The sequence below is a fragment of the Melanotaenia boesemani genome, chromosome 1 (assembly GCF_017639745.1).
Source record: "Melanotaenia boesemani isolate fMelBoe1 chromosome 1, fMelBoe1.pri, whole genome shotgun sequence".
Taxonomy (NCBI): domain Eukaryota; kingdom Metazoa; phylum Chordata; class Actinopteri; order Atheriniformes; family Melanotaeniidae; genus Melanotaenia; species Melanotaenia boesemani.
Window position 1 is genome coordinate 32,380,363 of NC_055682.1, and position 27,920 is coordinate 32,408,282.

General features: G+C 40.3%; 1 protein-coding gene across 1 annotated transcript in view; it reads left to right on the forward strand.

The window, feature by feature from the left end:
* The window catches only part of LOC121643486 (WT1 interacting protein), a 32,265-nt gene extending 6,310 nt beyond the window's left edge, over window positions 1-25,955 (forward strand). The window contains exons 2-8 of the mRNA XM_041990934.1: window positions 2,420-2,521; window positions 16,671-16,738; window positions 17,885-17,947; window positions 18,134-18,264; window positions 18,413-18,464; window positions 20,602-20,670; window positions 22,080-25,955. Of these exons, the coding sequence (XP_041846868.1) occupies window positions 2,420-2,521; window positions 16,671-16,738; window positions 17,885-17,947; window positions 18,134-18,264; window positions 18,413-18,464; window positions 20,602-20,670; window positions 22,080-22,232 (638 nt within the window). The 3' untranslated portion in view covers window positions 22,233-25,955. The remainder of the gene's footprint in view (window positions 1-2,419; window positions 2,522-16,670; window positions 16,739-17,884; window positions 17,948-18,133; window positions 18,265-18,412; window positions 18,465-20,601; window positions 20,671-22,079) is intronic.
* The last annotated feature ends 1,965 nt before the right edge of the window (window positions 25,956-27,920 follow it).

Below are 27,920 nucleotides of genomic sequence, written 5' to 3' on the forward strand. Positions count from 1 at the left end.
CCATTGCTTTATTAATATTTAAGAGTCTGAGTGTGGTATTTTGTCACAATTTTTTAGGAACCATAAGTAGCGCTAACTAGACAAGCGAGAGCATGAATAGGTTAGCTAATGCTAGCTTTTCTTAGCTGTTAGCTTGCTTTGTTAGCAGCTACTTTACTAGGATGTTAGTTGTCACCTGAAATTTGGCCAAAATGAAAAATAAAGAAAGAAAAAATAAAGGCAACCAGCTTTTATGGCGCTTTGAACACATACAGAAAATGTCAGTGCATTTGTTTGTTAGTGCTTTTTGTTTGGTTTGTTGTTTTCTTTGCTAAAGCTTCCACAATGTGTCCAGTGTAGCAATGTAAATGATGGTTTGGAGGATGGACAAACAACTTGGTCCTGTATGTCTCAAAACACACCTTTTAGTTCTATAGCAGACTCTGTTTCATTTTTCTACCTTTGTTAAAACTTTAAAGACAAATATTTGGGCAAATTTGTTTGACTAGTAAATGTAGTTTAGAGTTATACGACATTCTATGACCTATAAACCCATCACATTTAACTCTATATATTTACACTAAGAAAAAAGCAATAAAAATATTGATAAGAATTACTGTTTTTAAACAAATGGTTGAGATAATATAAAGATAAAAGTAAAATGATCAAAACCTAAATAACTAATGGCATAACATCCCCGAACCAAGTGATAGAGAAAGCTGAAGCAGGCTTACGTCCATGGGTTCTTAATAGTCATTTAAAAATGCTCTACCAAATGGTGGAGCATATTAAAGGTTTATATGACTAGAAAATTCACTCTTTGTGAAAACCACTACTCAGTGATTTAAACGCTAAGGATGTTTTACTCTGTATTTTTGTCCTTGATGTGTAATTGCAGCACCAGAGGGTTCACTAGAGCTGTCATGAAAGGGAAGTAATTCCCTCAGGTAACCAGTGAGTGCTGGCTATCAGCAAATTATGCTTTTGAATCTGTCTTGAATTGTTGTTATTTCAAAGATAAGCAAATGTAATAATTTATCTGCAGGAGGAGGGGAGCTGGTGTGCATATACCCTGTTGAGATCTTGTGCGATCTTATGTCCTGTGGGCACTGTGACCCTAGACTCACCCCATCCAGGCTTTGACCCTGCACTCACTGAGGAATGTGACCTCAGTGGAGGTTGTCTCGTGTGAGAGATTTTAGATTGTTAGCCTGCTGTTGCTGCTGTTGTGTGTCAAGTCTTTTGAGCTACTGCTTTCTTGTTCCTTAACTAAAGATGGCAGTAGTTTGTGTAGTTGGTTACATATCAATGGATAGATGAGACTTTTCTTGCAGTAGTGCAGTAATGTATGTAAAATGTCCATACAAAGAGCAAATACCATCTGTTTTTAATTGACATGACCTGTTAAAATTCAATTGTTTCCACTTTTCTGTCTTTGGTTGTCAAATCACTGCTATTGGGTAAACATTGTTGGGGCTACAGCTACTTTAAAGGACATCAATGTCCCTTTATCAGTATTGATTTATAAAATTTAAGAGGGGGAAACCTGGCAAACTATTGGATGATTATTCAAAGATTTCTAAAATGGAGATGCATTGCTGCAGTTTGATCTAATGGTCTGCGTATTGTAAGAGAGAACCACTATTATTTATAGAAATGGGGGGAACCAAACTTTTCCCAGTAACAAGGTGTGGAGTCCACCCTTCCTGATAATCCCTTCACATCTACTTTGTTTTCTCACAATGCTTTTTCATACAATCTTGAGCTTCCCCTGAAGTAGTCTACCTTCATGATGTATGATGTAATGTGTGGAAATAAGAAAAGTGGGGCTTGTGCAACTGGAATCAAAATACCTTCATGAAATATTACTTTTAATTCAACATTTACGTTCACTATTTCAGTTTCTTTTTTTCAGTTAGATGTGCAGCACAACTGCACATTTAACTAGAAGAACTCTGAGAGCGCAGACCTCCGCTATTATCTTTGAGTCAGAAACTCCCCCAAAGTAAAGAATCCTTTGAAAGTTTCCTGGATCCAGGCAGTAATCCAGATCACCCCCCAAATATAATCACCATTTCCTTATTCCATTTCTGACAATTCCCGAAAATTGTATCCAAATCCTTCCATAATTATTTGAGTTATGTTGCTAAGAGACAGACAGACAAACTCACACTGCCAAAGACATAAACTCCACCTCAGCGGAGGTAAAAATAATCTGATTAAAGTCTCAATTACTGAGCTCTGACTTTCAGTGTGCTGTTTGTCTCCAAAGCTGATCAGAAGACAGTTTTTCATGGTGTAACAGGAAATATGGCAGGATGCTGCAACACAAATGTAGCTGAATAATACACACTATTCAACGTTGGCTTAGTCTCTGCACAAGATGGTTTCTGATGAGTGTACACATGACAGTAAATAACTGAGCCATTGTGTCTAACAGGTATCTGCATCAAATGTGGGAAGGGTGTGTACGGGGCCAGCCAGGCTTGTCAGGCCATGGGGAACCTCTATCACACAAACTGCTTCACCTGCTGCTCCTGCGGTGAGTAATATGGATAATTAACGCTGTATCGTTGGTAAATGTCAACATATTCCTTATTTAATGTAGTTAATGTTGTGAGCTACATATTTTAATATGTAATAGATTCAACATTAGAGATTAAAGATGGATGAAAGATGCAAGAATTATATAGTTCACTTGAATGCTTTGAGCTTATTCCAATCCATTTCAACTTTATTTGTATAGGACCAGTGACACAGAGACTAGTTATGACTTCACTATCTGCTTTCTGAATGTAGAGACTTATAATTAAGGTGTAAAATGTTAACACACTGTCATGAAACATGATCAGTTAGCTGTTTGCTTTAACCCTTTTAGATTAACCATGTTGGGCCTGATAACCAAGACCCATATGTGTTTTGATTTATTGCATTCCTTTTCATTTGACACTTTCTCAATATCATCATATGAGTGGTTGATATGTAGCTTTAACTAATCAATAGCACATAAATGTTGTTATTAGTCAGTCAGACTGATAAAAGAAAATGTAAAATCCTTTCTTTGGACACCGTGTCCTTCTGGTTGCAGAGGAGTTCAGACCATTCAGCTTGTTATCAGCACACACTTCAAAGCCAGCAACAGTAATGGGAAAGGAGGTTCATTAAAGCAGATGGCATTATTGCTGACAGGTTTTAGAGCAACTTCTTCTGATGAGATGAGACCCAGATGACGCCTTTGTTTTTGTTTATTACAGCAAAACAGTGCTGCATCTCATCCTACATGCCTTATAATATGGATCAGTAGTTAAAATAAATAAAAAAACTGAACTGGCCTCCCTGCAGTCCAGACCTGTCAAACTTTAAAAACTCTTGCAGCATTATGAAATTAAACAAAGGAGGCCCCGGACTATTGAAGTTAACCTGCTCCTGTCCCAGATAAAAAAAAAAACAAAAACATGTTTTAAATGTTTTGCAAATCTTTGCTTTCTTCTGTTATTGATATTATACACAACATCTCACTTTATACGCAGTTTTCCTCCATGAGTTAATTAGCCAAAAGGGTTTTTACTCACCTGGAAACACCTGTCAGCCTCATCTCGCTATCTATCTCAGTACACTATCTTTAATTCCTGAGGAGAAACACCTCACAGCATAAAACTCCTGGCCTAGAAGTTAGCATGAGTCACATAGCCACATAAATTGCAGGGATTTCATTTGTTTGTTTTTAAGAAATTGAGTGGGATAAGCAGGGAAGTGAAATATTGTGTGTGATGTCTGCAACGTAATCATCCTTACAGGCAGCATCAGTTATTCTGTAAGTCTGTTTCTGCTTCCTTTGTTAAAAAAAACCCACCATTAGCATCACCAGCTTGCTTTTAGAGCTTGTGTTCAGGATCAAAACATCTGCTGCTTACAAAAACAGCTTAAGTCCACTCAGCAGAACATTAGGGCAGCTTTCTGCAGCAGGAGCCAGCCAACGAATAAATAAAATGCTGATATTATTTTATCTTTCAGGCTGTAATTAAATCTGTTTTTGAGAGCCAAGTACAGTATGGATTGTGTTTGAGTGTCTGTGTGTGTTTCTGGATGCCACTGTCACCTGACTCCAGACCTCCTCTCCCATTTCCTCGGGAAACAAGAGGAAAAGATGTCGGGAGAGAGCCTTTCAGCCAGGTTCCATTCATATGTGTACTATACATGGATACTGATCCTCCACCTCGACCCCTCTGGCTGTGGAAGAACTGCCTATAATTTACATGTAACTAAAACCACATACTTTCCGATTTATTGTGTCAGAAGAAAGAGGGGCCAGATGCTGAGTGTCCAGTTGCTGAGGTTGTGGAGGTTTCTGTGGAAAAGAGGCTTCCGACCTTGTTAAAAGCTGTTTTGGTCGTTTTAATGATACTTTAGGTATTTGTTGGTCAAACTTATTTGTAAATCACCTGGATTATTTCCTCTGAAGGCATTGTCAGAAAGTAATTTCTTCTAGACAAAAACACACACACCTCTTAAAAGAACTATTTTGGAGCTTACTGGAGAACAGGTCATTTTCAATCCCGTGTGCACGTTGTCGTGGATAGCTTGGCAGGCCAACCTGCCTCTCAAGATAGTTTTAATGGTAACATAAACTACATAATCTATCGTTTGACCTCTTGTGAATTGGAATGTTTTCTTTTAAGCGATGTTTTGAAGGCCTCTGAGAAATTTACTTTCCAAGTGCCTGCACTTGTCATAACACAATTTGATGATTTATCAGGAGCTCAGTTCTCATGTCTCCTGTTTGTTTTTTGTTTTCTTTTTTCCTTTCCCCCTCTTTTGCTGTCTTCTTGCCCCTGTGTGGAGTCCTCCTGAAGTCCACAGCTCCACAGTGAGGCAGAGTTTGCTGAGACATTGCTCTCTGGTAGCCTTGGGCTTTGTTTAACCATGCATAATTGAGCCCTCCTCTTGGCTTACTCCCATGGTTGCACCCTTTTTTCATGAGATGGCCAAGAATGCAACCCTCCCCACCACCACTTCAGCCAGCCTTCCCTGGAGGACCTCAATCACACAGCCACAAAGTGTACCAGACCTGCTTATCAGAGGGGGCAGGCCTGCAACGGACTCACTTTAAATGGCACACGCATGCCAAAATGTTTGTGTACTTTCGCAGACACACGTACGCTAGTGGATACGTTTTTTTTTTGGGTCTGTTTAGTTTAGATTTTGTCTTGGATGCTATTGCATGGCATTACTATCTGGCTGTGCAGCCGTTGTGTTCTCCTAAAGCTTGAATAAGTCTGCACGGTGTCAAACAGTGACACTGAGCAGGGCATTTCCAGTTGAAATGGTGGCAGGATGAGTTGCACTTCCTCTGGTTTGTCACAGGATATATTTCAGCAGCCTAAACACAGTCTAACCAGAGTGAACATAAGGTTGTGTTTCAGTGTCACAGCAAGATATAATGTTGTTGAGAAGAAGTAAGTTCTCTCCTGATGAATTAATAGAAAAATAAACTTTCCCGATGTCTGTGCAGACATTTATCCATGAGGCAAATAACTCATTCCTGCGTTAGATTAATCTGGAAGCACTGAAGGCAGAAGGGCGCTCAGGGGCTTGAACCTCTCAAATCCTTCACTGCCTCCACCGGTTATACATGCCAGACAGCCGATATCTGAAAGCTCAAACACACTGTTTGTGTTTTGTTCTTAAAGCTATACAGCATTTTATTTCCATATACAAAGTATTAATATAATTCATACATTCAGGTGTATCCATATACTCCTCTAAAAGTCAGAAAGTTGAACAAGTGACCAAGTATCGGTTCTTATTAGCAGCTGGTCAGTGAGTTGACAGCTAACAGGCCTGCACCAGTATTGTGTTTTTGTCACTCTCCATGTAACCTTTCTGCTTTGTTTGGGCTTGTATTTGAGTTCCTTTTTTTCATATAATCAGTCACACTAGATGCTGTAAGACATGTTAGAATCAAGACTTGTATAAAATATTATTTCACCCCAGTTTCAAATTAACATTTTGATTATTTTTTACTCTTAAATTTTTTGCTTTTATTAATTTCTTTGTGTATTTGTCGAGAAATAGACTCATTCTGCTCCGTAATTATAGTTGCAAAATTTGCCTGCAGGCAGATTTCTTTTATTAGTTAAACAGCACACACCACCTGTCTTTTTCTGTGATTAGGTGTGATTAGTTATTTAGAATAAACACAGTTTGACTGATTGGCACCTGTGGTGACTCATGAAGGGTTTAGTTTTTTTCCGTTTCCCACCAAAACACAAGCAAAGCAAAATAGCTGACCCACATTTTACTTGAACAAAAGATGCTCTGGAAGTGAATGGGGAGCGTGACTCTTGTCACTTGAAACGTGTCTTGCTTTATTATCAGTATTAGTTTACACTCTGGCAACCACATTTTGCACTATTAGCTGCAATACTGTGAAAAAAAAATGGTTTTGGACAAATTTATTGGTTTTTGGATGGTTGGTGTCACATGACAATGAAATATTAAGCAATTTCACTCTTTACCTATGTTCACATCCCAAATGCACGACTGCAACATTAAACAAATGATTTTGCCTCACAAACTAGCCGTTAGCACAAGCATTTTTGAAGGGCTTCAACAAAACCTCACACTTTTACTCAGGCAGAAAACAGACATTTTAAACAGACACGTCCTGTCTGTATTTCCTGTGTCAGACAGGGTCCTAACTCGCTCTCTAATGCCTCAAGAGGTGAATCTGGTACCAGCTGAAAAGCTGCAGTAGGAATCTCCTCTGAGTTACTTGTGAGGAAAATTATGTCTAAATTTAAATCCTTTAATCAGAGCATGTCATTCAACATTGCTGGAATGTGCATGGTTTAGATTCAATGTTATATGTGTTTGTTTAAAGGGAGTGGCAGCAATTACTGGTCATAGTGTTGTGGTTTGTTACTGATGCTAATGTCGAGCTGGCTAGCACATGTTGTCTTGATTTTTGTTTTAACTGAATATGCTTAAAAGCACACTAAAAAAGGTCTATGCAGCCTGTAATTGCATCATACATAAAAATCAGTTTAAATCTCCCTTGGGAGTTGATCACTACATTTATCTGTCATTGTAGCAAGGCCAAAGCAGTGTTTTTTTTCTTAGTTTTTTTTCCTGTCAGAGACAGAGAACAAAGACTGAAGGATTTTCTCCAACCAATAAGAGCAAATTTTCTTTGCTTGGCAGGTTTACTGTCTCTAAAAAAAAAAAAAAAAAACAGAAAAAATATATTTATATATATTTTGTTTTGTACTGTAATTTTTTGTTTTTTATTATTTTAGAGAAAGCAAATACTTCTCCTTAGGCACTATTTTTGTCTACATTGAAGAGGTTATGATGAAAAAGAATTAAATTTGATCTTAGTGTATAGCAAGCTTATATAGTGTTAATGCTGACAGGCTCATGTTGTGCCTAGACGCTAAGTAGCTTTGACTTATTCTAATTAACATAATTGCACAGCAGCAATTGAGGAAGTAATTGCTTAGTTTCTAGGTGCTTAACATCACCAAAGATCTCTGTAACTTTGGATTTGACAGGTAATAAAACTGCTAGATGACTTCATGTCAGGAGGACCAGCACTTTTAAATTCTAAAATCTTTTGCAATAAGGAAATTTCCTTCACTGAAATCAACAGTTATCTCATGTTGAAACACACCAGCAGGCATATGACTAATAGGAAGTTGACAAATACCTCGAGCTGGAATGTGACCTGATGTGGAACGTCTGTATCAGCATTTTTGGGTTTATCTCGTGTTTAAAAAGTTTCACAGGCTGAAAATGATTTAGTTTGCATTGTCTACTGGTTTTTGCATATTTTCCTGATTAGACCTACACTCTCTGATTACGTCTTCTTTATACTTAGAGGCCACTGATGTGCAGTGACCTCAAGTAATGATAACATTGCCCTACCTCACCTCAACCAGAGAAGAAGTCGCTTGATCCTGACATCGTCTGACATAGGGACGCAAGGATACCGATAGCCTCACAAGTTCAAGGTGGTTTCAGTCTGCACAGTGGCTGCTGCTGCTCTCCACCATTAACAACTAAATTTGTTGGGCCTTATTTATAAAGTAGACTGAAAAAAGTCCGTGTTCTGAAATGTTCCTTTTACCTGGAAGTGATCTTTTATCAGGGGAATTCCCGACTGAATTGAAAAGTGTGTTCCTGTTGGATGCAGTAGGTTTTGGTGTTGCAATGTGGGACTCAAATGTGTCTGAACCTGTAGTGAACTTTGCACGAGCTTGATGAGCAGTCTGGGAGGAATTATCCTGTGAAATTATGAGGAATTACAGTGTTTCCCTAGATTTTTGGCATTAGGGTGGCTGAACTAGCCATCGCTGAGGTTGTTTAGTAGTGCTTCTTTGAGCCCCAGACTGTTTTTTTTTTCCCATGTCCACCAATATAAAGCTGGATTTATAGTTGTGCAACATCTGCATACGGTAGGGCCGGTGTAGCTGACCCTGGTGAAATGTGCTGTCATGTTTCAGCATAGTTAAGGCGTCGTGTTGCAGTTTACTGCACAAATTTAACGAGAAGCTCTAGAAATCCGGAAACATGTAATGACAAACTGACCAATCACAAGACAGAACTTCCCTGTAACCATAGGTGGACGTCAGGTATGGAAGAGGTGCGTGTTGAGCCTCCGCAGACCTACGCTGAGCCTACAGCGGTGACGCTGTAGCCGACCTTAAGCAGACACCGCACGAGTAAATCCAGCTTAAGTCATTAACTTTAAATTTATTCAGTAATAAGTGTCAGGCCAACCCAGACAGCCTCTGTGGAGAAGAGACGCGGTCTATTCAGAAATATAACAAGTCTTTTTATCCTTACCACCAGGACTGAGTTAGATTGGAAAAAGTCGATCAAATATTATCTGAAATAGATTAAGCAGAATCCATTTTAGTCATCGTGATACAAGGAAGTTGTTCCAGGATTGTAAACTTGAGGAGTGGTGATAGCTGCATTTTTGTGACAAATACAAGCATACAAAGAGGAAAAGGATCCAAAAACAGAGTATAAAAAGTGCAATAAATCTACTTAATCATAATTAATTCCCAGGCTCCTCTGCTTTTAGTTTTTGGGAAGATCTCTTGTACCGTAAAGGTATCTAGAGTTGAGTCTCCCTCTGTCACCTTTAGCTTAGGTTGTTTTGAGAAATCATTTCAGTGTCGCTTAGATAAACATGCTGGAACCAAAACTTGACCTAATACCAGTTTGTTCATTTTTTTAAAGACAGAGGACAGTCTACCAAGACTCAATTGGATTGACCTCACAGCAGAAACAAAAGTATGATTCAGGCTAAAATGAGATGAAAATGAAAGACAAATCTTTAGACCCAAAAAACAAAAATTGAACATCCTTCTTTAATGAAACTAGCTGCAGGTTAATATGCTTGACTGCAAAAAGAAATTTTAGCGCAATAATACCTTTCTCGATTAAACATCAGCCCTTTTTGAATGCTTATTTCCATGGCAACATCCTCATTCAAACTGAGTGCATTAGCAAAGTGATCCCCGTTTCCTAAACGATTAGATGTGACATGCAGCCAACATTAAGGAGAGCAGAGGTCAGGCTCACAACGTACTGTAGAAAAGCATTAGGACCACAGAGGGAGTGGAGAAAATCACTCATCATTATGTGTCATTATTTAAGATACTCAGTTACTGTTCAAACCACTAAATTTAGTTTCAGTAGCTTGTAAATAGACAATATTTGTTTTTCTCACTGGTTTTTGGTTTTTTATGAAAATTTCTCACTTAGATTAAAAATAAGTGTTTTCTGCATGATAAGAGCAAATCAGTCTTGTTTTTAATTTGAGTCATGAATTGACTGTGAAATTCTGCATTAAATCTAATTATGTTTATTCTTAAGAAGGTTTTAGTTCTTAAATTAAGCTTTTAAAAAAAAACTAGCAATTAAACTGTAGCTTATAAATGGGTCCTTTGCACTGCTGTGAGGATGTTTGGCCTCGCTGCAGTGCTGTCTGGTGACAAAAGGCCAGAGGGGAGAGAAGAAGGCACAGAGCCCTCCCCCTCCTTTTTCTCAGTAAGGGAAGCGGGCAGGGAGCGGGTGCTGGAGAGGTGCAAGGGTGGTGGTGGTGGTGATGGGGGGATGAATGGGACCAGCTAGTGACCTCAGGCATAAAGAATGTCCCCGTTTGCTCAGTCGGCCTGCTCCCCTAGCAGTGCTCCACACAGCCATCAGCACTGAGGCCTTTGTGTTCACCTTCCAGACCCCAATCTCCAGAGCAGAGGCCACAGACCGACACACAGCAGCACATTGCAGCCCCCACTGCTGCTCTGTTCACCATAACCTCACTGTTCCTGAGAGTTTCAGCCTCTCCAAATATTTTGAAGATGGTCCCTCTCAAACTGAGTTCTTCCTCAGTCCAGCTTTTCTCTCTTCTCCCCGTTACCAAAATGCTAATTGCTCCTCAGTCTAAAAGTCTTAAAAGTCTCACCTATTGTCTGGATGGCATTCCTTCGCTGCTCATGCCATTTATGTGGCTGTTAATGTCTTGCCATCTCCCAGCGTTGCAACATAATGTGTGCGCGCGTTTGAAATACAGCGATTGCATAAATTCCTGTGAAAAAAAGAGAGTGGGGAGGCCGGAGGAGGTGTTGCTGGGGTGGGGGAGTTGTCTTTTCCGTGCCGGGACACCCATAAAGTCAACGGCAGCTCAGGATGACAATTAAATCTGACTAATCCGGCAGATTTATGAGATCCGTGGTTTTCGTCTGCCAGGCTTCGGGTGAAGTCATCGTGCTGCCAAAGAGACACGGCTGCTGTTAGATGAATTTGAATGGGCGACCTGTGTGAGATGCATGGCAGGGGGGCTGCAGAAGCCAGCCCGCAACAGAATTTTCTTTTCAGGTTGGATTCAAACTTGGATTCTGATGAATGAAGGCTCAGCCAGAGGAATTCAGTGTTCACACTCTGTTCTAGAAGGCCAGTGAGCTAAACCTGGGCTTAATCTGATGCGAGCATATTTGAGCTAATGGCCTGAAACTCTAACCAGCGGCAAAGTGTTTATAGTAATGTAAAACATTATTAGAAAATGAGTTTTTGTGTTGATGAATAACATACTAATGCATAACCAGATCAATACATTTCCGTAGTGTGATTGTGTCTGCATTGGTCAAAGTAAGGGACAGCGTCCCTCCTGTCTGTTGCTGGTCAGTCTGTTAGCTGTGCACAGTGGGATGAAAGAGAGGAGGAGAGAATTTGGGGGAGGTTCAGAAACAGGGTCGCCGGCGAATCGGCCGCCATTTTGTTTGATAAACTCTAAAACTTCTCCAGTAACACTTTTGTCAATTTAGACATGTAACCTTGTTAGAACGCTAAGATTTCACATAATTTATTTTACAGTACTCCTAAACACCAAATCACAGTTAGCAAAAGAAACACTATGGCTAGCAACAAAGCTAACGGGACTTCCTACCTATTCCGTGGTAATGACGTCACATTATCAATCTTTTCCATGATCAGTTGTATTACTTTTCCACAGAAGGGTCCAGTGTTAAAAAATATCAAAAATATTTTGCCACAGAATTATTCCAAGATATGTATTTTTCCATTATAGTCCTTATGCATGTCTGTCTGCAAACTCCTTCATAAATAAAATTTATCCATTTAGCTATTTGACCTTTCTGTGAAACCAGTGTTGTTGGCCAAAAAAGGAAAAGTGTCCCCACTGTTTTATGTGACATTTTCATTCCAGGACACCTGGAGATACACAACAAACACCCTCTGCTTGACTAGCCAAAATGCAGGTGCTCCTTTTCTTTGAGGCCTGAAAAATTCTGTGATGATAGGCTTTCATACATGCCAATCACCAACATGTAGCCAATCACTAGGCAGTAGCGCAAATACTTCCCAGCGGATTCTTCTTTGTTGGTGTTCGGCGGCTTCGTCTTCCGGTTGGCGGACCAGGTACCGAAATTAGGATCAAAATTAAAAAAATTTGAACGATTCCAGAAGAATTGGAAAGTAAGTCCCAGTTCCAATTGATGCTCGATGCTTGATGCCCAACCCTGTTCAGAAAGCAGCAGCTTGCTGTATTGATTGTGTATGTATTGTGAATAAAGTCTTGTTGGGATGGATGGATTAATTGCACAGATGTAACCTGCTGGATTGTTCAATCTATGGAGAAACATGGAGTAGGTTTTATATTAATATACCACAGATATTAACAGATATTATCCCCCATTTTTAATGAATGGGCTGCATCTGACATGATGGGTTAATTGTTTTTTTTTTTACCAGCACATAAAGGGCTGATACACCCACCTTGTAATGCATGTAGCTGTTAGTGCTTCTTCACATCTTCAAGTTTCTTTTGCAAGCAAAATCCTCTGCGCAACACTGAGGCAGTTAATAACAAAGGTATTACCAATTCCCTTTGATACCTGACACTTCTCTTCTTTTTTAGATGGTACAAATCTATAAATGAAGATTTACAGTGAGCTCTTTCTTTATTGTATCTCATTCCCAAGTTATTGATGTGTATGTGGGACTCTGAGTTTTTCATTGCATTTTAAATGATATTTAGAGACTCTCAGTTGTTGCAAAGAAACGAATGAAAACTGACTGGACATTAGAGGTTGAGATATCATGATTTTAACTTCTAAGTATAGAGCAAGATCTTAATATACTTTATCTCACAATTCACACAATACATCCCGATATAGTTTGTTTGATTGCTTGTCTGGTTAAATATGCACTTCTTTCAAAATCCTTGACTCAAGTTATTCAAGAGTTCCTTTATTAAAAAACAAAAAAGACCCTAATCCCCAAAACAACAACAAGAGAAAATAACTATTTTTAATGTTCACTTCAGAGTTTCAAAGAAACATTAAAATTGGTGACAAGGCACCCAAATTGGCTAAAACAATAGGACAGATAAGCGACTGTCCAGCCTTAGGAGGGGTTCCTATAAACTTTTTCATGGAGCAGCCCACCTGTGGAGGTATGTTTGGTTCAACAGGACCCACCAAATATTTCATGGAGTGAAATAAGCCAAAAAGCATAAAATTTCCATTTTTACATTTACATTTAAAACCAGATAAACACACTGGCAAACTGATGAAGTCAAAGAGTTTTCTCATCAGCTTTTAACCTGGACTAATAAAATGTTCCTTGTTGGCCCAGTTTACAGCTGTTTCTGAGTAGGACAGATGTGGACAGTAGCCTATGTGTACTGACTAGTTTAGCTGAGCATTTAAATATCCACCTGTCACTTTAACACAGCACATAAAATTAACTAACATTTTATCTATGATACCAGTAAATCCCATTTAGGTTCCCCTGCATGTCCAGGGTTGGAATAACCAGTAGTTTTTATGTTTGGGCTGATGAAATGTAACCGTACAGCAACATTAAGAACAGAATTAAGTTTTGACAACAAATAGTACCAGGATCGTTATTACAGCAGGTAGTACCAGGATCGTTATTACAGCAGGTAGTACAGGATCATTCTTACAGCAGGTAGTACACGATTATTATTACAGCAGGTAGTACAGGATCATTCTTACAGCAGGTAGTACACGATTATTATTACAGCAGGTAGTACCAGGATCGTTATTATAGCAGGTAGTACCAGGATCGTTGTTATAACAGGTAGTACCAGGATCGTTATTACAGCAGGTAGTACCAGGATCATTATTACAGCAGGTAGTACCAGGATCGTTATTATAGCAGGTAGTACCAGGATCGTTGTTATAACAGGTGGTACCAGGATCGTTATTACAGCAGGTAGTACAGGATCATTATTACAGCAGGTAGTACACGATTATTATTACAGCAGGTAGTACCAGGATCGTTATTATAGCAGGTAGTACCAGGATCGTTGTTATAACAGGTAGTACCAGGATCGTTATTACAGCAGGTAGTACCAGGATCATTCTTACAGCAGGTAGTACAGGATCATTATTACAGCAGGTAGTACCAGGATCGTTATTACAGCAGGTAGTACCAGGATCATTATTACAGCAGGTAGTACAGAATCATTATTACAGCAGGTAGTACAGGATTATTATTACAGCAGGTAGTACAGGATCATTCTTACAGCAGGTAGTACAGGATAATTTTTACAGCAGGTAGTACAGGATCATTCTTACAGCAGGTAGTACCAGGATCATTATTACAGCAGGTAGTACAGAATCATTATTACAGCAGGTAGTACAGGATTATTATTACAGCAGGTAGTACAGGATTATTATTACAGCAGGTAGTACAGGATCATTCTTACAGCAGGTAGTACAGGATAATTTTTACAGCAGGTAGTACAGGATAATTTTTACAGCAGGAAGTACAGGATCATTATTACAGCAGGTAGTACCAGGATCATTCTTACAGCAGGTAGTACAGAATCATTATTACAGCAGGTAGTACAGGATTATTATTACAGCAGGTAGTACAGGATCATTCTTACAGCAGGTAGTACAGGATAATTTTTACAGCAGGTAGTACAGGATCATTCTTACAGCAGGTAGTACAGGATAATTTTTACAGCAGGTAGTACAGGATCATTCTTACAGCAGGTAGTACAGGATAATTTTTACAGCAGGAAGTACAGGATCATTCTTACAGCAGGTAGTACAGGATTATTATTACAGCAGGTAGTACCAGGATCATTATTACAGCAGGTAGTACAGGATCATTCTTACAGCAGGTAGTACAGGATCATTATTACAGCAGGTAGTACAGGATCATTCTTACAGCAGGTAGTACAGGATTATTATTACAGCAGGTAGTACCAGGATCATTCTTACAGCAGGTAGTACAGGATCATTATTACAGCAGGTAGTACAGGATCATTATTACAGCAGGTAGTACAGGATCATTATTACAGCAGGTAGTACAGGATCATTCTTACAGCAGGTAGTACAGGATCATTATTACAGCAGGTAGTACAGGATCATTCTTACAGCAGGTAGTACAGGATCATTATTACAGCAGGTAGTACAGGATCATTATTACAGCAGGTAGTACAGGATCATTATTACAGCAGGTAGTACAGGATCATTCTTACAGCAGGTAGTACAGGATAATTTTTACAGCAGGTAGTACAGGATTATTATTACAGCAGGTAGTACCAGGATCATTATTACAGCAGGTAGTACAGGATTATTATTACAGCAGGTAGTACAGGATCGTTTTTACAGAAGGTAGTACCAGGATCGTTTCATACAGCTACATAAAAATGGCCATAGAGAAGCTCAGCGGTGCTCATCATATTATGTTTAGATAAAAGTTTGCAGCTTGTAACACACCAGCTGTCTCTCTTTTCTATCACTCATTTATTAAACAATGAACTCACGTGATGTTGCTGCTGCTGCTGATTTGAAAATATCTGACACTTGCCGCCTGCTCCTCAACTGTCTTCCCCCTTTCATCTTTTTATTCCGCTTTTGTCACCACATTTCCCTGCATCGCTTTTGTTCTGCCTGTGTGCTTTGCTTATGTTAATACCAGTCGGCATTATTAGTGTCAACAGGTGTCAGTGCCAGGCAGCCCGATCAGCCACACCAATGTAATGCACCGTGATTTATTTATTTATTTTTTGACAAGCAGCCTAGTCAAGCCACTTTTAGGTCCAGTCCACCGGGAATTGTACCGCTTCTCCCGTGGGCCAGTCTGGGCCTGTTTTAAGGTCTTGTTACACCAGAAACCTTTATTAAAAGGAATCTGCATGTCTCTGTGAAAACCTAAGGGTTTTTGCTAGAAACTGGCTTAGAGACTGTAGTCAGAGGGCTAAGTAGTGATCTACTGTACCAGCCCAGTCATTTGCTAACTGATCAGCTTTCCACTAACAACAGCTTCCCCTTTGTCCATTTCTGTGTTTCCTCTCCTCTATTGTGTTTACTAACCCTGTCACATCTTGTGTTTGTTTAATTTAAAAAGTTGCTTCAGAAAGAAACATTAAAATCTGACTTTGAGTCAGTCTGACAAAATGCCAACTGATGCCCTGGAGCTGGAAAAAGCCACATCATTAAATTTCTGCTTTAAAGTAGCATTATGCAACTTTCTGACCTTAAAAACATGGTTTTCTGACTCATTTTTTATGTCCATTCCTGGAGCAGTCGTTCCCAAAATGGTCCAGAGGCTGAAAAACTTGCATTTTTCAACTTTTTTTTCGGGATGCTTCGTCACTTTTCAGCTTAGTTTAGTTTTAAGCACAGCATCACACCACTCCAACTTGATATCAACACACTGGCCAATTTAAAATGCTCCATGGATTATTCATTAAAGAAACACAAGAGGACAAATAATAATAATAATCATAATCATAAAAATATTGATAACAATAATAATGGATTTGATTTCTATAGCGCCTTCAAGGCACCCAATTATCAGAAGAAAAGAGGAAAAGAAAGAGAGAAAGGGAAAGCACATAAGATTAAATAGGAGTCAACATCAGACTGATTTTTACTGGTTGGAAAGAACTTAGAGTAGAGGTAGGATGCAAGATGGATGCTGATTTAGCCGTCGTTAGGGGGCGCATCACTGAGAAAACTCTGCCAAAGTTCAATAGTGCTTCTTTAAGGTCTCAGACCAGAAACATATAAAAGGGGTGTTCAGATCCTTTTGACCATAAAGTGAATGAGTGGAACCACCTTTCATAAACTCTCACACTGGAATATGTAGATATAATTTGTTGTCTTTCTTTCCAGGAAGGAGGCTGCGAGGAAAGGCGTTCTACAATGTCAATGGGAAGGTCTACTGTGAGGAGGATTTTCTGGTAGGTCAGATGTGCATTCGTTTTTACTGAATACTCTAATAAGTAGATCTTTGTGTCATTGCCTTTGGGTGTCAGTCTAGTTTCTGCAATTATCCACACGGAGTCTAACACCACCCCCACAATTCACACTAATATCCACCAAATTTCCCCAAGGAGCGCATTCACCCCATGCACACTCACAATTAGGAGGTGCAGGAGGGGTGTTGGACAGCTGTAGCTCCCAAGCTCCTAGTCCATCTGCTTCAGGTTAGCAGGGCAGACACAGGGCTTGCTCTCATGCTGACTGAACTCAATTAAAATCCAAAATATTCGGATATTAATCGCAATATGCAAAAGGAAAAAAAAGACATTTGTGATGATGGTAACAAAATGAGATGGAGAAGTTTCACACATGGGGGAAGCTTCTTACAAAGGTTCCTGTAAACAGCTTTATAATCTAAATGAACTCATAACACATGGTCTCATTTGCTCACAGTACTTCCTGTTTATGAGCAGCTTCCCCTCAGAGTTAAACTTCTGTTTTGCCATCATCGCCTCTGCAATGCTAGAGGTCGGGTGACAGTACGAGACTAATCTTCCACCTCCCTCCTATGGTTGAGATCTAACTAGACTGCCCTGTCACCCCTGGGGGTGTTTCTAGGGTCGAAGGGGAGGTGGTGGCAGATGGTAGATTTGGAGTAATGTCAGGGCAGTGGGGGCAGGCTGGCCACCTCCACCTGGTAGCTGTGTCTCCTCTACCAAGCCCTCCGTGTCATCAGGTCATGACCCAGAGGGGGTGGTGTACCACAGATGGTCACCTTCATTATCTGCCTCTCCTTCTTGTTAAAGAGAAAGGAGCCATCTACATTTATTTTATTTTATGTAAGTCTTTTAACCTCAACATGCACAGTTCCATGTCATATCTGAATGCAAGTAACTATAAAAGTTTGATGGGATGCCATCTCTTAAAAAACACAACAGAACATCAAACTGCATCACAGAAAAGAGACAAAGGATCCTGAATGGTGTTGAGTTGAGGTAAAGAGCGCTGCAGCACCCTCTATAGATGACTTCCAGGAAAACAGCTTTTAAGGAATAAACCATGAAGCATTTTATATCATTTCTGATGCTAAAGAAAGTCATTCCTGTCTCCTGTTTCACCCACAGTACTCTGGTTTCCAGCAGACGGCCGAGAAGTGCTTTGTATGTGGTCACCTCATCATGGAGATGGTAAGAACTTCTCAAACCAAAGTCAAAAGAAAGAAAAAGTTTGCATAGGAAGATTTTTTAATCTGTTTTGATTTTACACTCCTTCCATTGTTCTTTTTACCATTATATGATATTGCAGAATCTTACTAGCAGGTCTGACTGCTATTTCTTTTCTTTGCTTGTGTTTGTGTATGTGTGGGTGTTAAGATACTCCAGGCGCTGGGCAAGTCCTATCACCCTGGCTGTTTCCGCTGTGTGGTGTGTAAAGAGGGCCTAGATGGAGTGCCTTTCACTGTAGACGTTGAGAATAACATCTATTGTGTCAAAGACTACCACACGTAAGGGGAACATCTCAGTTATAAAACATGTCTAGTTTTTGTCTGACTCACTATTGTCCTGATTTTTGTTTGGTATCATGTGAGAGATGTTCCACTCCACAAAGACAGATGTGGTTAAATATGTGATTCCAATTGTCTTCTCTTAAAGGGTTTTTGCTCCCAAGTGTGCCTCATGCAACCGGCCCATCCTTCCAGCCCAGGTAAAAATCACAATGAGCTTATATGCAGGACTGCTTGTTGCTTCTTTTGCTTAGTGATTAGAGTAAAAATCACATCAGTGTTGAAAGTTGCAGGAGCTTGTTCTCCTGTATTACATCCTGCATTGTTCCCTAAAGTTTTACAACAGAGACGGTGAGTGTAAAGTCACTCAACCTATAAATCCATAACCTCATTTGAAAAGTTTATCAAAATCAATGCACTGTTTTTTTTAATTGTAAGCAAAATAATACAGTTGTGACATGAATTTGAGTTTCAAGTACAAAAAGTTAACTTATTTAAATTTAGGCCATTCAGATTCAGCTTGGAGGAAGGAGTTGATAAGACAGATCACTTAAAACTTAAAACTTCTCCTTCAGTGATGTAATGACACCATTTCTGAAGCTTTCATTGGTAGGTGGGAGCAATTACTTATTATTTTTTCATTGCTTAAGCAGTTAAAAGATGTCGGGTGGACTCCATGTAAATGGTCTGTATTTATATAGCGCTTCACTGTACCTGGACCCAAGGCGCTTTACATTATACATTCACACACACATTCACACACTGATGGCAGAAGCTGCCATCTTACGCTCAACCACGACCCATCAGGTTCAGTGTCTTGCGTAGGGACACCTCGACATGAACTTGGCAAGCCGAGGATCAAACCGGCAACCCTCAGGCTACAAGACGACCACTCTACCCACTGAGCCACGCCACCCCATGTGTTTAATGTGCAATGAATCCAGAGGATGGTATCAAAGAAACTCCCAATGCAAATGAAGCAGGCCATTTTTGTTATGCAAAACAACACAAAATACAGAAGAAAAATAGTGGGGGCATTAGGAGTGGTAAAATTAACAGCTTGATATATCATGGGAAAAAAATGCACCAGTGAGATTTGCAGCTCGAACAGGTCTGGACTCATTCTCAGCATCCAGCCATAAAGAGAACATTTTGGAAGTGAAAACAAGATCAATGACAACTGTTTAAATGTCAGTTCAGGTCTGTAACAGTCTTGTTTGCAAAATGAAACCAAAATCAAGCTAATTTAGAAAGATAGAAAGCAAGACTTTAACAGCGGATAATCCGAAGTTATAAAAGGTTACCCATAAAACACAATATATGGTCAAATAGTCAGAAAAATATCTTCTCCTATAGTTTTTTCCTACACAGTTGTTCTTAACTTTGTAGAAAAAGGTCATTAGGTTAATGAAAGATGTTTGGAGACATTCATAAGGGGTTAAGAAAAGATGAACACGATGCAACGAGAATCCAAACACACTTTCACCAACATCAGATGTTGTCCCAAGTTACTAAACTACAGCTGTTCAGAAAGATGCTCCACAAAGTGCATTACATATTTCACCTCATCAGTACATATATAGCTGAGGGATTTTTTTTGTATGTTACTATTATAAGACATGATGTAAAATATTTATTAATCAGGGCTGGTTATTAAAAGGACAAAAAAAAACAATACATTTAAAATAATTTCTGCTCACTTTCACATTGTTGTCATCATGTTGCATGTGTCACATGTAGGTGCCACTATGGAAACAATGGAGCATGGGATGGAAATATGCCCTTTCCTTTTAAAAGAGGATGGTCTAATTTTTCTAGAGGACTGAAGAAAAGAAGCACTGAAGCTCTTTTCCATAACCAATAGAAAATCTGAACAGTTTCTATCATGGCTGCTTTATTTACTTAAGACACTTTGTGTTCATTTCACTCATTAAGCACAAACAACTGTTGGGCCAGACCCGTGGAAACAGTGTAAAAGCATGAACATGCATTGCTGTCTATTAATGATGTGACAGAGGACAGATCTGCTTAGACCACAGACGTCAAACTTCAGTCCTCGAGGGACGCTGACCTGCAGGTTTTAGTTGTTTCCCTGCTCCAACATCAGATTCAAATCAAATGGCTCCAACAGCTTGTTGTGCATTTCAGCCAGGTGTGTTAAAGAAGGGAAATCTGCAGGGCAGGACCAGAGTTTGACATCCGTGGTTTAGACTGACCCAAATTAAGCTAATCTGATTGGAGCCTTCACAGAACAAATGGACAAAGACCGAAAACATACTACAAAACACCCCAGGAGTTTTTGATGATGAATTTATTTTTTTTTTGTTGTTCCCACAGGGTTCAGAAGAGACCATCCGGGTTGTTTCTATGGACAAGGACTACCATGTGGAGTGTTACCACTGTGAGGTGAGACACACCTACTGCAAGCACTTTATAACTACACACTCTCACACACACAGAATCACACATGGGGCATGAGTAAGAAGGGTCTGTCGTTGATATAATTTTACTTGAGATGAATTCAGTACCACTACATATGATCCAGTGTTCTTAGCTTTTGGACTGAATGAAACAACCCATACACAAACACACCTGGACATTACCACACTGCTCTTGCAAACAAATCCACAGACACACCTGATTGTACACAGAAGTGTGCACATCCTCTCAGTCCTATAAAAGCTGTGAACCTGAGTAAGAACTGTGGAATGAGACCAGGCTTTTTTTAATTTTTTTATAAGTGAGTGTGAATCATCATTTTTGGGATGAGTGAGACATACTAGAAAAAACAAAAGATCACACAGACAGATACCAATCCAAGGTTATGGCTCAACGCAGTGACTCATTGACAAAGTCCATTCCAGTGTTGTGCTCCCATCTCAGCTGTGGGCTTGTTGTGAGGTCCCTCGTTGTTCCTCATTTTGTTATTCAAGAGTGACCAACTTTCTTTTTACACTAATGTCATGTCATCCTACAGTGATAATTTCTTTATCAGTGAGACAGGTTGTTTCTATTGTCGTTATCAGCAGAGTAACACTTGTTGATGTTTCTGAATGGCTGACATTCCACTTCATAGAAATGGATTAGATTAGTGGATAATCATTGAACCAAATGCTGAAGGCGGTGGGGGGGGGGGTTAAAGTCCGCAGCAGAATCATGTCAGAGACGGTAAATTCATTACATATTATGGGGAAAACAGGTTTTCTGTGATACTGTAACTCATCAGGTCCCTCTACACTTGGTTTGTTTGATGATGAGCAGAAGGTGGTGTGAGATTCACACAGATTCAAAGGAAAAATGTATTTATAATTCATGCACTTTGCAACTGATTATCCAGTTGTGAATCATCAGTGGTCATTGAGTTTATGTAATACTTCCAGCATGTTTGGATTCCACCTAGAGGTCTCATGCTGTCAGCTGTGCACAGAATTCCTCAGTAGGTTCAAGGTTCAGCGTGATCATTTATAAATGCATGAAATATGCAGAAGCTCTGTGGTTGTCGGCTCTTTCAAGATTCTCTTTGGATTCTCCTTTTAAAATCTCTAAGGATCAACTTGAACCAGTCTTTCACTTGGCTCATAGCTTTGGAGTCAGGATCACCAATTACTGATCCTCACTTATTAATCCTTCAAAACAACACAACTTGTTTTCATCAATTATTTTAGCAACTTTTCTCTTTTTTTGTAAATAAATGTATTTCACAACATGCTAAATTTTCATTTCAATAAGTCTTGTGTTAATAAAGTTTGCATACGTCAGGATGTGACCAGACTTTGTGGTGGGTTCATGTTTCTGTGTTTCTGCTGCCCTGTTAGGACTGCAGTCTTCAGCTGAACGATGAGGAAGGCCATCGCTGTTATCCACTGGAAGGCCACCTTCTCTGCCACAGCTGCCACATCCACCGGCTTCAGTCAAAGGTTCCTGCACACCCGCCCCCAAGCTACCCCCTTCATGTTACTGAACTGTGAGGAAGCGGATCAAGGTGATCCAGGACACCAGCAGTGGGCAAAAAAGGCCTGTAACCCCCCCCCCAGTTCCTGAAAAGCCGAGCTGCGTATCTAGACACACACATACTGCATGTCCACCCTCAAGCCCTACTGTCACATGACAGTGCTGGGGGAAAAAAAGGTCCCCCAACCCTCCCCTTCCATTTGGGTGCCTAACCCTGAAACCGGTTCACCCAGAGGCCCCTGGTGACGTCACACCTCCTGACCTCTTCACATTCCTCAAAAAAAATGGTTTTTGGATTTGGATCTCTCTTTGCTCCCCTCTCTTCCTCTCCATGTTCTTCATCCCTGTGCTCTGAAGCGGTTTACCGCAGTGAACACACCAGTGCTGTCATGGCTGAGAATGCTGCTGTTGTCGGTACCAGGAAGATCCGGGGAATGAGCCGCTACATTCCGGTGCTTGCTGGACCGGACAGGCAGTGCCTTCGGAGCGGGCTCTGTCCGTGCAGCTTCTAACACTGAAATAGAGCCCTGCTAAAGGCTATGCAAAGGACACCCAGCATCATGACACAGGGCTTTGCAAACAAACTGCACCAGGCTGATATAACAGATGCACTGTAGCACCACAATCCCAGAGGACTGACTGACATTCCACTTAAGAGTCTACGACAACACCTCGACAGATTCACAAGCAGTGTCTTAATTAATGATTATATTATGATGAAGAAAGAAATTTTTAGATGCACATAGATTGTCTTTTATATATGAATATATATTTCGCAGATGTTTTCCATATAAGATACTAGATATAGTTCTCTCTCTTTTTTTTTTTTTTATATGTTGCTGCATTTATGACAAAATTAGAGGTTAACTGTTTCGTGAAGCCTCTGCAGCCTTTTGGGTCTGTTGTATCATTTCTCCTCCACGACACAAAGCATCTTCATGTCATGCCAGAGGGTCAGACATCCAGAGGCTTTGTGGGAGCAGAGTTAGCTTAAAAAATATTGGCATTCAGGTGTCTTATTCCTCTTTGAGTACTTTGTGGCTGCTTCAGTTGAGGTTTTTACCAATTAATTAGCTTCTTTAAAACATATTAAAACTTTGTTGACAGGTTGGAGCTGATGTAAACACTCCATGTTTCACTTGGTTTCACGGATTGTAAAAATAGACAGTCATCTACAGCTAATTTAGAGCAGCATTCATTCTTTAATTTTGCACCTTTAAACTTAAAATATAAAATGATACATTTGGCAAGAATTTCTCAGTAAAGAAAAGTTTTTATGAGCTCATAAACTTTTAACTGTTACTCTGTTTGTCATCAGTCATTTGATTGGGAATCAAGTTAGCTTCGGTAAACATTTTTGACCAGAAATTATATAAAATTCCTTAAAATTTCAGGTGGTTTAAGTACTCAAAGCTGAATAAAACATACTGCATGCTTACCTTCAAACAACACTGTTTCCTCGAATGCTTTCAAGACAGTCATATGAACACATTGTGTTACTATGAGGAACCTCCACCTGTCCACATGCCTTAAGACAGAACAGGTATGTCTGTCTGTCCCGGTGTGGTCTGCCATGAAGTCTTCTGTTGTGTTTTTTGTTTTTGTTTGTTTTGGAGGGGAGGGGTATCCCTAAAATCATGGAGCTGCTGGTCCCACCCGTGTTTTTTAAGGGAGCCTCACCCATCCTTTGCTGATTGTCTGTGTTTATCCAAGTGTGTGTATGCACACTTTGGCAGGCACTTATGTCTTTAATTGAGTGTTGTATATGTGTAAATATGCAAAAGAAAGTCTTACACGAGACAAAAAAGAGAAAAAAATAGACTTGAAAATTCAGTCTGTGGTGGTACTGGAAGAATATTCATTCCCCTCCCCTCTGGATTCTTATCCATTTTATTTAGTATTTTTGTACTGAAACTCCATAAATCATTCTCTGGACATTAATGGTTAGAAACCAGAATTTAGATTATCAAATCATCTGCATATTTTTGCTGATAACCCCCCAAAATGCATGTTCATTTTACAAATTGTGTTAATGTCTACTTGTGTTTGTGCGATAGAGTGTGAGTGTGTGTTTATTAGTGGCAGGGCCATGGCACATGCACCACACTGTGTTTGCAGGGCAGCGCAGCATCATACAGGATGACCCAGGCTCTCTCTGTTAAAATATGGGGATAATTAGTGGTGTAAATAATAAGTTTGATCACAATGCCATATTAGATTGATTCAGTGGATAACGATTCAGCTTTCCCCGATATCACAAATTCTGGCATGATGGGCTATTCAGTTAGTTTCAGGACCCAACGATCAATACAAAACAATACCACATGCTGATTTAACACAATCACTTTCATTCATATCAAATCACAAAAAGAAACTAAAATGTCATTTTATTTCTGAGCTCAGACATTTAATGAAAAACAGAAATACTCACATTCTGCATGTTGAGCTTGAAATTTTTCACAATGTAAAAGTAAACTGAAGGAATAGAGTCCTATTTTTAGACAGTAAAGTAGGATATAGTGTAACCCTTACTCCTATTTAGAGTCTCAAACCAAATATTTTTAAAATAACCAAGTTAGTACAGTCGGACTTTATCATGATTACACAGCACACCTTTGGATGTGGGTATTTTCTTTATTAAATTCGAATAAGAAAGTTGTTTGAAGAAGGCAAATATAAACAACAGGATTTCTTTTGAAGGATTACTTTATCGATGTTTGATCATTATTTGTTTCAATGCTGTTGGATCGTTGATAATTGAATCGATAAAGATCGATGCTTTGTTACACCCCTAGTGATAATTCAGATGATGCTGTCTTTCCATCACACACTATATTCCAGATGCTTCCATGTAAAACCACATTTGACGTGGAACATGAGGGGCTTGCACAAAGCTTCCAGCTACTGTTCCTGTAGTTTAAACTTACCACCTATCTGGCACTGAAGCTGGAATAAATTTATCACCCACCATTCCTTATAGACACTGACCCAGCTCTGATCCATACTGTAATGCTGTAACACACACAGGTCAGAAGAAATACTACTGAATGTGTCGAAACAGAGACTGAAGGCAGGGGTCACCACAGTCAGAATGCTTTTTAATGTACCTGATGTAATGAGATTTTTGCGAATGTAATAATTAGTGTTTGTAAAAGCAGAGAAGAAAAGGACTGCAAACTGTATGTGAGATATTCTGCTTGTCATTCAATGTATTTAACCTCACCTTTGTGCAAGGGTCATGTGATGCGTGCTATACTTGGAAGAATGGCATTCTCTGAATTAACCAGCACAATTTCACCCCCCCCCCCCCCAACCCCACCCTTAAGAAAGAACCTAAGAGTGTATGTCTTTGAAATAAGTCTTAATTTACTTGTTTAAAAGAACAACTTCAGTTTCTGTTGCATAGCACGCAGCTAGTTACCCTGTACACAATGAGGCTAGTTGTTATTTTATTTTTTTTTATTGTATTCTATTTTATTTTTCTGTCAAAAAATCACTTGGAAAGAAAACACTTCTTCCTCTTCTACTGGTAGTTTCAACAAGCACATCTCAACACCTGTCACTTCTTTTGTATTGCTAAGTGTTTCGATTACCTAGATGGTTCATTTAAAAAAGGAGACTAGATCTATTTATCTAAACATGAAAAAAGTCTAAAGTTATTTAATGTATTAAAATCGGGACGTATCATTTAACTGTAGATTACATAATCTGCTTTTTCAATAAAGTGGTTTTGTAGCTAACTGCAAAAGTTGTCAGTGTTTCTTTTAGCCTTAGCTTCTTTCTTTCTTCTTCCAAATCATGCGTGGCAGTACAGCCTGGACAACACAGTGATGTACTGTATGTGCTTCATTTACTGAAAAAGCTATCTTCATATAAGGAAAAAAACATAACTTGAGAAGATTGACTATAATGAAGTGAGATAAGCTGACAGTTCAGTGAGATCATTGCGCTTTGTAAAATATCCTGAAATAAAAACTAGCTTTAGACAAGTAAGAACAGTGTTAAACAAGTGGTGAAACATCCATCCATCAATCCATTGTCTGCCGCTTAACCGGAGTCAGGTCGCGGGGGCAGCTGCCTAAGCAGGGAAACCCAGACTTCCCTCTCCCTAGCCACATTCACCAGCTCATCCGGGGGGATCCCAAGGCATACTCAGGCCAGATGTAGTCCATTCAGCATGTCCTGGGTCTTCCCCAGGGCCTCTTTCCGGTGGGACGTGCCCGGAACACCTCAATAGAAGGCATTCTAACCAGATGCCCGAGCCACCTCATCTGGCTCCTCTCGATGTGGAGGAGCAGTGATACTACTCTGAGCCCCTCCCCGATCACCGAGCTTCTCAACCTATCCCTAAGGGAGAGCCCGGCCACCCTGCGGAGAAAATTCATTTCAACTGCTTGTATTCACGATCTTGTTCTTTCAGTCACTACCCACAGCTCGTGACCATAGGTGAGGGTAGAAACATAGATTGACCGATAAATCGAGAGCTTTGCCTTTAGGCTCAGCTCCCTCTTCAACACGACAACATCACTGCAGACGCCGCACTGATCCGCCAGTCGATCTCCTGCTCCATCTTTCCCTCACTCGTGAACAAGACCCTGAGATACATGAACTCCTCCACTTGGGACAGGATCTCATTGCTGACCCAGAGAAGGCACTCCACCCTTTTCCGGCTGAGGACCATGGTCTTGGATTTGGAGGTGCTGATTCTCATCCCAGCCGCTTCACACTCGGCTGCAAATCGCTCCAGTGAGAGCTGAAGATCACGGCCCGATGAAGCCAATGGAACCACATCATCCGCAAAGAGCAGAGACCCAACCCTGAGGCCACCAAACCGGATCCCCTCAACACCTCAGCTGCACCTAGCAATTATGTCGATAAATGTTATGAACAGAATCGGTAACAAAGGGCAGCCTTGGCAGAGTCCAACCATCACTGGAAACTATTTTGATTTTCTGCCAGCAATGTGGACCAAGCTCTGACACCGGTCGTACAGGGACCGGACAGCTTGTACAAGGGTGTTCGGCCCTCCATCCTCCCCGAGTACCCCCCACAGGAGTCCCTGGGGGACACGGTCAAACTCCTTCTCCAAGTCCACAAAGCACATGTAGACTGGTTGAGTGAACTCCCGTGCCCCCTCCAAGACCCTGAAGAGAGTGCAGAGCTGGTCCACTGTTCCACAACTGGGACACAAACCACACTGCTCCTTCTCAGTCCGAGGTTTAACTATCCGAAAGACCCTCCTCTCCAGGACCCCTGAATAGACCTTACCAGGGAGGCTGAGAAGTGTGATCCCCCTGTAGTTAGAGCACACCCTCCGGTCCCCCTTTTTGAAGAGGGGGACCCCCAACCCGGTCTGCCACTCCAGGGGAACTGTCCCCAATGTCCCTGCGATGCTGCAGAGGCGTGTCAGCTAAGACAGCCCTACAGCATCCAGAGCCTTAAGGAACTCTGGGTGGACCTCATCCACCCCTAGAGCCCTGCCACCAAGGAGCTTTTTAACCACCTCAGCGACCTCAGCCCCAGATATGGACCCAACACCAGGGTCCCCAGACTCTGCTTTCTCATCGGAAGACGTGTTGGTGGGATTGAGAAGGTCTTTGAAATAATTCCTCCAATGTCCCAAGTCAGCAGCCCCCAGCTACCTTGTAGCCACAGCTGCTGCTGGCCATCTCAACAATAGAGGTACGGAACACAGCCCACTCGGA